The following is a 12,951-nucleotide window of genomic DNA, read 5'->3' on the forward strand; positions in this document are numbered from 1 at the left end:
ATAACAGTGGAAGTACAGACAATATAACAGTAAGTACAGACAATATAACAGTGGAAGTACAGACAATATAACAGTGGAAGTACAGACGATATAACAGTGGAAGTACAGAATAAAATAAAAAAAAATACAATTTCAGGTATAAGCTACATCAGCTAACTCTGAGTGGATTTGGACATGCTGTAACTCAGAACCTGGTGAATTCAGTCGCTGAGGTAGTTTTATCCTCCGTTAATGCATTTTTGATCACCACGCAAGATTCCGCGGCTAGCAATAGCATGCTAAAGCTAGCAGCAGTATACTTATGGTAACATCAACTAATCAAGACATAAACCATGATTGGTTCACCTTAAGTAGCCTAACAAAATCAAATCGGCCACTGCGGTCAAATGCCAAGTTTTTATATTTTAGTTTTTGAAAATGCTGTTAAAGAATAACTTATCTAACATTTTTATTCATTGGATGTTCTAATACTTGATCTGCCGTTGTTTGGCTGCAGTGCTTCTCCCTGAACAAGCTGGAGGGCCTGGAGAGCGAGGGCCTGCTGGTGGCACGCGCTCTGGAGCTCCTGGAGGACCGTGAGTTCTGGGCCGGCGTGGTGTTCCTCCTCCCTAACGTCTCCTCTCCCCGGCTGCCCCCTCACGTGAAGTACAAGATCCGCATGGACATAGACGACGTCACGCGCACCAATAAGATCAAGGACAGGTACTGGAGCCAATCTACAGTAATGTAACGCTGTTAGTAATGTAACGCCGGGGATGTTTTTCAAAACACAGTAAAAGCACAGATATGGTCAAATATTGCACCAATTAAAGCACAAGTTGCTGTGAAATTATTACTCAGTGAAAGAGCTAAAGTAGTTGCGATAGAAAATACGTAAAGGTGCATTGTGGGACTTTTTATGTGGAAAAAAAACAGCCTTCCATCACAGTAAAGGCGTCATGCTGACCACCCATACAATCATTGGGTCACAAATATATATATATTTTTTTTAATTTCCATGAGAAGTTCCATAATGCACCTTTAAAGTGGAAAGTACAAATCCATTTAAATCAGGGGTGCCGTGAGAAAAGGTAGGATTTATATGACAAATCCAAAAAAGGGCTAAATTATCAAAAAATCATCCAATTTAATTGTTGGAATTCACCTGTAGCCCAGTAAGATACGTGTTTAAGCTGGTTTTTCGGCATTTAGCCGCCTCTTCCTATCACGTTTCCGCCTGTCCTGAGAGCGGAGCAGGCGCTAGAGCAAGAGGGGAGAGGAGAGAGAAGCAGGAGATATATTAATCCAAATCAATACAGTACAATTGAGGCCATCAGTAGGTTTCCTCACCAGCCTGGGCTAAAATAAGGATCGAAAAGGAATCTGGAACTTCACAAGAATTAAACCTTACATGGATTATTAAACAAGAACTTTTTTTTTCAATATTCCAGAAATAGTATTGAAGCTCTTTTGATGTGAGCCACATTATCAGATAAGACATTAGGGGTGCAGATAACAAAACAGTATGTAGGGGTGCCATGGTCTGGAGGAAGCACATGTAAAGGGTGCCACAGACCTGAAACAGTACAGCTACAGTACAGTGCAGCTGTTGTCAAGCGTTGTTTTCTCAGTAAGGTTTTATCTGCGCTGTTGTAGGTTCTGGGACCCGGGACCCGCCGCGGACCCCTTCAGCGACATGCGTTACATCTGGGGAGGCTTCGTCTACATCCAGGACCTGGTGGAGCGCGCGGTGACCAAGGTCCTGACGGGAGCCAAGCAGACCACAGGCATCTATGTGCAACAGATGCCCTACCCCTGCTATGTGGACGACGTGTGAGTCTGCGTTCTTGATCTCCACATGTGCTTTCAACCAGGAGAGACTTCAACACAGGCAGACAGCTGAGAGATGCGTGACGATTTGTTTATTACAGTGGTACTAAATCTGGTACCCCTGGTGGGACCTGACCTTCTGCAGGTGGTGCTCAGGGTCGTCAGTAACTGTGGAGATTGAATTAGTGACAACTGAATGCTTTAGTCATGCTTTTGAATCATTTTAGACTCAAGGCATCTCAATATTTTGCAAAACATATTGTATCACGATGTTTATCACTAAAGTCTGACTGAGATCGACACATTTTTTTGCAAACTCAGCCAAAAACAAACAATGCATTGAACTTATAAATGTGTAAAAGTTTTTGCAAGTTTGCAAGGGCCTCATTTCCTAGTTATCCAGAGTGTTGCTGATTTCTAATTCATGCAGTTCTTGTATTTGAAGAGTTACGTGACGCTAGGCTAGTGTAAGGCTAGCGCATTTCTATGGTATCAGCTAGCCTGCATTAAAAACGGTCTGACCCGCTCCACAGAGCACCTGAGGCAAATCACTTATAACTCCAGACTAACCATATAAATGTCTGTGTCCAATTTTTGGAATATAACTGACCTTGCATCACATGAATGATCGCATTTTGAGGGACTATTTTCTAGCAGATCACTCCACCGCCGCATAGCTTATACAACCACGAAGCTGATGCTGCTCAAATATAAGTTATTTTAAATGCAAAATGGTTAAAATCACTCTATGGACACAGACATTTATATGGTTAGTCTGGTGTTATAAGTGATTTGCCTCAGGTGCTCGGTGGAGCGGGTCAGACTGTTTTTAATGCAGGCTAGCTGATATCGTAGAAATGCGATAGCCTAGCGCCACGAACCTCTTCAAATATAAGAACTGCTTGAATTTTTTCAGTCTTGTTTTGACACAATTTGCTGAAAAACTAGTGACTTACAATTTGTGTTTAATTAGAACGGAACATAATGTGTTGAAATGTTTTAGTAAAATATCACAATAATATCGTATATTGCACAGCCGTGTCGCATATTGCAAGTTACTTCAATATCTTTCAGCCCTAATCTTAAGACGCGGTTAAAGTTACAGGTCTCGACTTGGAAGGTGAAATATTTGATGAGGTGGAGCTTGGTGTGAAACGTTTAAGAACCAATGAATAGTGAAGGGAGATGGTGCTTGTATTTGCACGGCACCAGTGTTGGGCAAGTTATTTTAAAGAGGGGGTATTCTGCTTTTTTCAATCACATAGCACCAGTCTATATCACACTACAATGATGAGCAAACCTTCTGTTGGTCTGTAAATGCAGTAAATTAGAATAACTGCCTTGTATAAAATGTCTCTCTCAAAATGGCTGTAGTGAATGTCTTGAAATAGGCCTCTGTCTCTTTAAGAACCTCTGAGCCTTTCCGACACGCCCCCTCCACACGCTGTCTGTAGCATCAGTGGGGAGGGGGTTCTGCTGAGGGGCAGTGGTTGGTTACTCGGCTGGTGACGAAAGCTCGGAGGCGTCTCCAGGAGGTGGGGGCGTTCCTAGGAGGACTCAGGCAAACCTATCCCTAAAATGGCCGCCATCAGAGTTTTTACAGATTACTCAGAAATACGTGAATGTGCCAAGGCAACACTTCAGGCATGTTTTTAATGAGGGAATGACATAATAACATGATGTAAAGCTTGAAAAAGTCCATTTTGCATAATACCCCCAATGAAGAGGGTAAAGGCCGTCTGGAAAATTGTGCCGGAAAAAGAGACCATTCCGATGAAATAGTAGATATTGTGCAAGTCAAACTCCTAGCCTTACCTTGGCATTGACTCCCCCCAGTTTCCTGCGCGTGCTGAACCGATCCCTGCCGCTCTTCATGACCCTGGCGTGGATCTACTCGGTGGCCATGATCATCAAAGGGGTGGTGTACGAGAAGGAGGCTCGTCTGAAGGAGACCATGAGGATTATGGGTCTGAGCACTGGGACGCTGTGGCTCAGCTGGTTCATCACCTCCATCGTGCCCTTCCAGGTGTCCGCCGCGCTCCTCATCGCGCTGCTCAAGGTAACGCACAACCACCTCCAGCTTTATCACGACCGTTGCTCTGTGGCAAATGTAGCAGAGGTATGATGTACTGTTGTGAAGGTGTTACTAGAGAGGTAAGTAGGTGAGAGACTGAGGTAAAGGCTGCACCAATGGAATATACAGATACAGACGGCAACACATCATACAAGGCCTGGGGGGGAGGGAAGGAAAACCTCTCATGAGAATCACAATGTTTCACTCTTTTTAGAAATACACACCAATAAAGTCAAGCCAAAATCGGGTCCATAAGGATATTTTTTCACAGAATAGATACAGACGCATCTCGTCATAGAAGGGGGCGTGGCTTCGCCGAGGGGGAAAATAGAATCTTTAGAGAAACACAATTTTTCACTCTTTTTTTGCCATTTAAATAAAGTCAAGTGTAAATCAGGCCCATATGGATATTTTCTCACAGCAGATTGTTCAGTAGAAGTGGAAAAAACGGCAGTTGTAGCTAGCGCGAGCTAACCGTTAGCATTAGCCCGATGCTAACATGTAGCATCAAGTTAGCATTCTCCGTTATTCATGTATTTATGGGCTGTTGAACCACTTTGCTCCTCCCCATGTCTTTGTATCATTATTTAGTAGAAACTATGTTCATATTTCAGCATTTGTTACAGTAGTTTTTGAATAATTAGAGAAAATATACATTTTTTCAAAATTGGTGGTATGCCGTCTGTATCTATGTTCAGCTGATGCGAAAAACTGCACTTGTTGCTAACGCCAGAATACGTAGCATGACTCTAACGTTAGCTTCTCGGTTAGCATAGTCCAAATATTTATGCGCTTTTGAACCACGTTGCTCCTCTCAATGTCTCTGTATCTTTATATAGTGGAAAAATATAGTCATAATTCAGCATTTGTTACAGTAATGGTGGTTCTTTTCCCCCTCGGGCTACCTCAAACATGACCATCTATGGGGAATTCCAACGATGCGTTAATTTTTTAGTTGTTGGCTAGTTTTATATCGATCAAAAGTGAAATTACAATGTCAAAGATTCATTAAATAATTATTTTAAACATAAATAATGCTGAACAGGACTTTGTATCTACAGTGTAGCCCATAAAAGAGCACCTGTCCTGTAGGATCAACTTGACTTTGACTTTGTAAATGCCTCATGGACCTCCTCCCTCCCTCCTGTGTTCCAGTGGGGAGACATCCTGCCCTACAGCGACCCCTCCGTGGTCTTCTTCTTCCTCACCGCCTTCGCCACTGCCACCATCATGCAGTGTTTCCTCATCAGCACCTTCTTCTCCAAAGCCAACCTGTCTGCGGCCTGCGGGGGCCTGATCTACTTCGGCCTGTACCTGCCTTACGTGCTGTGCGTGGCCTGGAGAGACCACCTCACCTCCACGCACCGCGTCTTAGCCGTGAGTATGAGCGCAGGGATGTGCAGAAAGAGTTCATTGTCAGCTCCTCATATCGATCAGAAAACATATTCACACAAAAAAAAGACATTAAAGCTACTTCCTTATTCAATCGTCTCAGAAAATGTGTTTTTCAAGCGCGTCTCCCTCCTCCACAGAGTTTCCTCTCCCCCGTGGCCTTCGGGTTTGGCTGTGAGTACTTCTCCCAGTATGAAGAGCAGGGCCTGGGCATTCAGTGGACCAACCTGCGCTCCAGCCCGGTCAGTGGGGACAAGTACAACTTCGCCACCTCCATCTCCATGCTGTACGTGGACGCCCTCATATACGCGGTGGCAGCCTGGTACATCGAGGCTGTGTTTCCCGGTGAGAGAGAAAAACATTTCACATAAAGGGTCTGTACCTGGTTTTCCCAATTCGCCAACTGAAGCAAAAAAAAGAAAAAGACTGTCATAAATATTGGCATTATTTGTATCCACGTGCAGCACGAAATGGGACTGAGATGAGGCTGTAATCCAAATATGGTCATTTCCTTTCTGGGAGAAAGCACCGGCAGAAATATGGCAGCAATGTACAGTACATACAGGCGCATGTGCAGAAGTTACAAAACTTTAGGGCAGTTTTCTCAAAAAGCGGTTTTCATTCCACTCTTGAGCCAACATCTCCACTTCAGTAGCTCCTACAGACTCCAAACTTTGCAGTCTTGAACTGTTAAAATGTTTGTTAAAATTATGTATATTCCTCCCCCTACATTTTCCAGCAATGTCCTTATGTGTAAAATGAGCTCAGACCTGTTCACCGCAACTGCCGCTAAAATCCTGCACCGTCACTCAGAAAGGTGTTAATTCGGGTCCAAAGTGCCGTCATGCATGAGCTTAATATAAACACTGTAGTAATGCACAAGACCTGAGTTGGCAGTAGTGAGTATAAAAATTACCAACTTGCATCTAGTCCCTTTAAAACAGGGGTGCCCAAACTTTTTGTCTCCGAGGGCCAAAATGAAAAAGAGGCCTAAGGGTTGCAGGCCAATCACGTCGATGTCAGCGTGAGACACATATAACTGCAAATAATAATAGTTACTTTATTTTGTTTTTTGGTATACATTTGAATTTAAGTGACTTTACCTCATTCATTTCTTTAAGTCAAAGAAAATGCCATATTAGACCAATTTGAAAGTTTCAGTTCAGCATAAATTCTTTTATGAGTCATATATGTCAATGACCTTTGCAATAAAATTTGGAAAAAGTTGGGAAGTTGATGCTACGACGCTCTATGATTGACAAACACCAAGACACCAGAACAGTGTTTCCTTAACTTTGTGAAAGGAGTGAAACAGCGCCCCCAATTTGACGCTGGTGGCCAAAACGTGTACTGCATCTATATTTGCCATTGAGAATGAATGGGAGAGAGTTAGTATGAATTAGATGCTGCGCAAAAGTAGGTCACTCTCTGGTGGGCCAACAGAATTGTTCCGGCGGGCCAAATGTGGCCCGCGGACCCCACTTTGGGCACCCGTGCTTTAAAACATTGCTCCATCCATTTTGATTTCGGCACTGAAAATATAGGTATTTTTGACCATTTATAAAATGCCTTTATTTATCATATTTACATCAGCAATCTACAGCAGTTTCAAAGGTTTCAAATTGATATCGCTAAATGTATTTTTTTCCCCATTAACCTGCAGCGTCCGAACTTTTCTAACCTAACATCCCGATTGTTCTAAGGGATAAAGCCTGTTTTACAACTTTTAGCAGGTTGACAGTGCCTCAGGGCATATTCAGGTATTGCCACTGTGTGTTTACTCATTTTAAAATGCTTGGAAATGCTTCGTGAACAATCAGTCTTTACTTCTATGCTTCATGTTGTGAATGGCTGCAGAAGTCCTTTACGTCCGAAGCATTTGTTGATCTACTTCACAGTTCTGAATGTCTCTCTCTCTCTCCCCAGGTGAGTACGGGATCCCCCGGCCGTGGTACTTTGTGTTCCAGTTGAACTTTTGGAGTGGACTTCCTCTGGAGGTGGGCATGTCCATCCCCCCTGCACCCACGGAGCAAGGCCAAGGTGCAGAACACATCCAAACCTCCAAAATGTTTCATATTTTAGTCCATCTCTACATCACATCAGCCTGTCCTCCATGAAGCTTCTCTGTGTTTTTTAAATTTGATTCTCATTCTCCAGACTAATCCCCAACTTTGCTACTCCAGTTGGTTTCCAGAGCCCTCTGTTGGAGTTTTGTTGAATTGCATTTCATTACTACTAAAGGATAGGACTTTGTTTTATTTACGTACACTTGCATTTGAATAAGTAACGTCAGAAATGTTACCCAATACTACTCACTTTGTTTCCAGTAACTATGGACAGATGATTATACAAAGTGATGTTATTGTTTGTGCTATTTCTGGGTTTGTTTCAAGCAACAAAAGCTGTTTCTTACCAGATGACACGACTAATAATCCATATTTTGGCTATTCTATTTCAACCTATTATTTATATTGCACTTACTAAAGTTCCCACGGTCTGTCTTCTTCTTCTTCTGCTTCCTTCAGACCACATAGAGCCCGAGCCCAATAACCTGGTTCTGGGCGTGAGCATCAGAAACCTGGTGAAGATGTACAAGAAGGGCGGGAAAGTGGCCGTGAACCACCTGAACATGAAGTTCTACGAGGGACAGATCACCGCTTTCCTGGGGCACAACGGAGCCGGCAAGACCACCACCATGTATGCGCTCCACACACACGACTACAAACAGCATATCTGAGCGTCGGCAGAGTGTTAGGGACATTGCAGTAGAGAGGCTTTAATTAGTTTAAAGTTTGATTTTGCAGCTCGGTGTTGACGGGATTGTTCCCTCCCACGTCTGGGACCGTGTACATCAGGGGGATGGACATACGTCACGACATGGACCTCATCCGGAGGACACTGGGGGTGTGTCCACAGCACAACGTCCTCTTTGACATGTAAGGACTGGCTTCACTTTACCGTGGAGGACCTAACTGTCCATCGATCGGCCAACTAGAAACTTCCCCAAAGACTCAAATTATCCTGATCTTCTTTAGAAAACTGTCTCTAGGACTTCATAGTGGTAAAGCTGTTCTTGCTTAGTTAGTTGTAACTTGGGCTGGGTACCATTAACCGAAAAAAAGTTTAGGTGCTGCCAGTGTCGAAAAAATAAAAGTATCGAAGCAGATACCAATCTAATTTCTACATTTTTACCCAATTTTTATCTATTTTTTTGCCAATTGCCAATTACTTCCCTCATTTTTACTCATTTTTTTGACTAATATTTTTCAAATTTTCCCCAATTTTTTGCCCAAATATTTCCATTTTTTACCCTATTATCCCCCATTTTTAAAGAAAAAATTCCTTATTGTTGCCACAATTTCCCCCAATTTTCCCCCATTTTATTGTAAATATATTGTAAATTTGCAGATCTTCCATTATTGTTCTATTTTCTAGTTCTATGACAGGGGTGTCCAAAGTGCGGCCCTCAGACCAATTTTTGTTGACCCTTGGCCTTTTTTCTGAATCAGTAAATATCAGAGATGCTCCTTTTTATTGAAATGTAATAATTCGACACAATTCTAACCTAACAACTAGGTTAGTTGTTAGGTTAGAAACAACTAACCTAGTTGTTTCTAACCTAACTAACCAATAAAATGTGCTCTGTCTCACATTTTATTGTGAGACAGAGCTGGCATGGAGGATGATCACAGGAAGTGATCAAAACTAAAGCAGGTAAACTAAACCTTCTGTCTAACAAAACTATAATAGGCTAAGAAGACAGTATGAACCTTTTACAAAGAGCTGGCACGAAGGTTTTAAGCATAAATTACGGTGTGGGGCACATTTTAAACCTCTGCTTGTCAAAGGTTTCATGGCACTAACCACCGATCTATGGCCCTTCACCCCGTGTACGCTTCAATATGAAAAAAAGTTTGGACACCCCTGTTCTATGACAAATAATTTTAGTATAGGTATCAGAAAAAGTGTCGTTCAGGTATCGGTATCAAATCAAGTATCATTACAGTACTGGTATTGTAACATCCGATCTCAAATCATGAGAGCCAATCAGAAAGTGAGGAAGCACCGGGAAGCACAAAGGGAAATCCAACATCAAAACAGACCTGTCTTTAGTATAACTACTTTTTTGTTTTTTGTGTTGTTTTTTGATACCCTGTTTTTGATGTATGTTTACGTAATGTTTTAAAACGTCCCAGTGACTTCCCATCCCAATTTTAGCAAGACGTCGCTAATCCTTATTGGGAAAATAGAGAGAGAGGAAGGAAGGCGACCTCCGGAGAAATGAAAGATTTACAACACTACTATTACAGGGTTGTTTAGGAGGAGTCTAAGAAAGCCCCTTTGTTTTGTGTCAGCCTCACCGTGGAGGAGCATGTGTGGTTTTACGGCCGCCTCAAAGGCATGTCTGAAGAGGAGGTCAAAGACGAGCTGGACACTCTGCTGGGGGATGTGGGGCTGCTGCAGAAGAAACAGGAGCAGGCCAGAAACCTCTCCGGTAAGGGGCCCATTTTCTACTAAACTAACATTAAAGTAATATTGATGTCTTATATCAACTTCACATTTCAATGATTTCATTTAAAGAAGGTCCATTGCTTCATGTTTCTTCTCCTACATGGACAAAGCCTATTACTATTATTACCTATTTATGATGGCTATTGCTGACGGCTATAGAAAAAATACATTGAGCAGATAAATGAACACTGAATGGTCCCCAGACTTGCTAACTTGCTCGCTTCTCTGTTTTTATTTCTGTGGGTGCAGCCAGGTCCACAAAGTATGACGTCAGTCTTTCCGTTCGCTTTTAAAAAAAACAAAGCCTTAACTTCTCATTGACCATTGAGTAGATATTTCAGAGAGTGACGAAGCAGCGTGTTTTTGAAAATCCCCCTGAGTGGGAGGAAACAACCGAGCAAATAGAACTGGTCCAAGGATTGATCCCTGAGGCACTCCACAGTGAAGGTAGGGCAGAGAATGAGATGACTTTATCCAGGCTGATTGAGCCCTCCATTCAGGTAAGCCTAAAGTAGCAGCCAGGTCTAACAAGCACTGAAATGGCTGCTATAAAACTCAAAACACCAAGGCGAAGGTTTAGTTAAGAACTTCTAAAATCTGATTCAAGCTTAGTCTGGAACCTTTCGTAACAGGATTCTCTCTGTGCACGTAGGGGGGATGCAGAGGAAGCTGTCCGTGGCCATAGCGTTCGTGGGAGGTTCCAAAGTGGTGGTTCTGGATGAGCCCACGGCCGGAGTGGATCCTTACTCCAGACGGGGGATCTGGGACCTGCTGCTCAAGTACCGCAAAGGTCAGTTATATGTTCAGTTATTTGGACAACAGCGGTTATACGGTTAATACGGTTATTTTACATTCCCATATTTTAAAAAAACAACAAAACAACGAAAATAGCGGATTGACTGTTTATTTTTTTGCATGAGTGTTTGTTGATCTACGTTTTCCTTTTCTCGCGTTGCCAAACAGAGCGCACCATCATCCTCTCCACCCACTACATGGACGAGGCGGAGCTCCTGGGCGACCGCATAGCCATCATCTCCCAGGGCCGACTGTGCTGCTGCGGGACACCCCTGTTCCTGAAGTCGTGCCTGGGCTCGGGGTACTACCTGACCGTGGTCAAACGGGACGGCGGCGACAACAGGAGCCCCAGCCACAGCAGCGTGTGCACCAGCTCGAGCAGCAGCGCCAACAGACTTCCTCCACCCTGCAAGGTCGGCTATAAAACCTCTGCATGTTAAAGGCCTTGTTCACATGTAGCAGGGAACTCACAAAACAAAGAGATTCTCCTACGATTTGAATCATTCACACCAAACCGCTGTCTGTCCCTAAAAACGAAGGTTTCCAAAAGATTTAAGAATACTTCGGTGATGTGTGGACATGAATGGCTGGAGTTTTACGCCGAACGTCACTGCGACTAAATCTGCTCTGACTTCACCCATTGGACCTGTGTTTGTACATCAGAACAGCATGGATGCCTCTAAACCAGGGGGGCCCAAACTTTTTGTCTCCGAGGGCCAAAATGAAAAAGTGCCTGTGGGTCGCGGGCCAAACACGGCGATGACAAGCACAAAAAACACATATAACTGCAAATTATGAAGTTACTTTATTATTATTTATTTACTTTATAGCTTTCATTTGCATTTGATTCTATCTATGCAAATAACATGCTGTATCAAAACCAATGGTAACTATGGCAAAAGCCTAATGTTAGTAAAAGAAAATCAACCATTTTAGTGCAAAAACAAACAAATCTACAATCTACAATCTACAAACATCTACAGCACCTACAGTAACTTTACCTCATTCGTTAAATCAAAGAAAATGCCACATTAGATTATTTTGAAAGTGTCAGTTCAGCATCAATTATTTTATAAGTCAATTTTTAACATATACTTTTGTCGATGTCAACAACCTTTGCAATAAAAGTTGGAAAACTGTTAAAGTTGCTGCTACAACGCATTGATAAACACCAAGACAACACAACAGTGTTTCCTTAACTTTGCGAAAGGAGTGAAACAGCGCCCCCTAATTTGACGCTGGTGGTCAAAAAGTGTACTGCATCCATATTTACCATTGAGAATGAATGGAAGAGAGTTAACCAGATGCAGCGCAAAAGTAGGTCACCCTCTGGCAGGCAAACAGAATTGTTTCGGCGGGCCAAATTTGGCCCGCGGGCCCCACTTTGGGCACCCCTGCTCTAAACTGTGTTGGTTTTAACGATTGTTCAGGCACTCTTTGCTTGTTTTTACTAGCTCAAATTCTGCTTCACGTTGTAGCGCCGGCTATTTTCTGCTAAATAACCATCCCACGTCCAAGACATGCTCCCTGAAGACGCCAGCAGTAGTTTTGGTTCAGACCAGCTGCTGGGAGAACTTTGAGAGGAAGTCGGAAACGGTCGGACGAATGTCAGGGTCTTCCCTACTGCTGTTGTCGGAATTATTACGTGCAAGGACAGTCTACTCTGTCATGCGACCACCGGTCAGTCTGGTCAAGAAAGTTACTCGCATGCTGTACGATTTATCGGATGGATTACGAAAAACGGCAAAAATGAATGCCATTAATGTACTTGACCAAGCATACAGGGTATATGTGGTTAGGTGTGGATGGCGGTTGGACTCAAGTTTTTTTTTCTAGACAGCGGGTGGATGTACAAATACCCTGCTACGTGTGGACAAGGCTTACGGGTCAGGCTTACAGAGGTAATGGATGATGCATGTTTTTTTCAGGACACCGAATCCTCTATGAGCGAAGACACCGGCCTGGGCAGTGAGGACACTGGCTGCAGTAAGTGACACAGTTTACTGGTATTCAGGATTATACAGAGACGTGCGAAGAGCTCAGTGGAAGCCTGTGCTCCATTTATTTGTAATTAATTCATTTATATCCTTGAGACTTTGGAGTCAGTGTTGTAACAATCTCGTTTTATGAAAATGTACTGCAGTAGTACGTGGAAAATGTTTACTGAGGTGAGGCTGGAAAGTTTGCTTCTATGCTTGTTTGCTGGTATAATGTGTAAAGTGTTTTTTGCATGTCCCAGCAATCAAGCACTACTTATGCTATATTATGATATATTTTGCATTGATAATAAAAGTTGAAAATCCCAAACAAGCCAATAAAGCCAAAGACTAAACTCACTGTCCTGCATCAACTTTTTCCTGCTAATTTGT

General features: G+C 42.9%; 1 protein-coding gene across 1 annotated transcript in view; it reads left to right on the plus strand.

Annotated features, from left to right (window-relative positions):
- The window catches only part of abca7 (ATP-binding cassette, sub-family A (ABC1), member 7), a 56,540-nt gene that overhangs the window by 17,172 nt on the left and 26,417 nt on the right, over positions 1-12,951 (plus strand). The window contains exons 13-24 of the mRNA XM_079580966.1: positions 497-702; positions 1,636-1,812; positions 3,646-3,868; positions 5,039-5,260; positions 5,416-5,620; positions 7,202-7,315; positions 7,801-7,972; positions 8,080-8,211; positions 9,631-9,770; positions 10,440-10,577; positions 10,751-10,995; positions 12,511-12,568. Of these exons, the coding sequence (XP_079437092.1) occupies positions 497-702; positions 1,636-1,812; positions 3,646-3,868; positions 5,039-5,260; positions 5,416-5,620; positions 7,202-7,315; positions 7,801-7,972; positions 8,080-8,211; positions 9,631-9,770; positions 10,440-10,577; positions 10,751-10,995; positions 12,511-12,568 (2,032 nt within the window). The remainder of the gene's footprint in view (positions 1-496; positions 703-1,635; positions 1,813-3,645; positions 3,869-5,038; positions 5,261-5,415; positions 5,621-7,201; positions 7,316-7,800; positions 7,973-8,079; positions 8,212-9,630; positions 9,771-10,439; positions 10,578-10,750; positions 10,996-12,510; positions 12,569-12,951) is intronic.

The sequence above is a fragment of the Gobius niger genome (assembly GCF_951799975.1).
Source record: "Gobius niger genome assembly, chromosome: 22".
Lineage (NCBI taxonomy): Eukaryota > Metazoa > Chordata > Actinopteri > Gobiiformes > Gobiidae > Gobius > Gobius niger.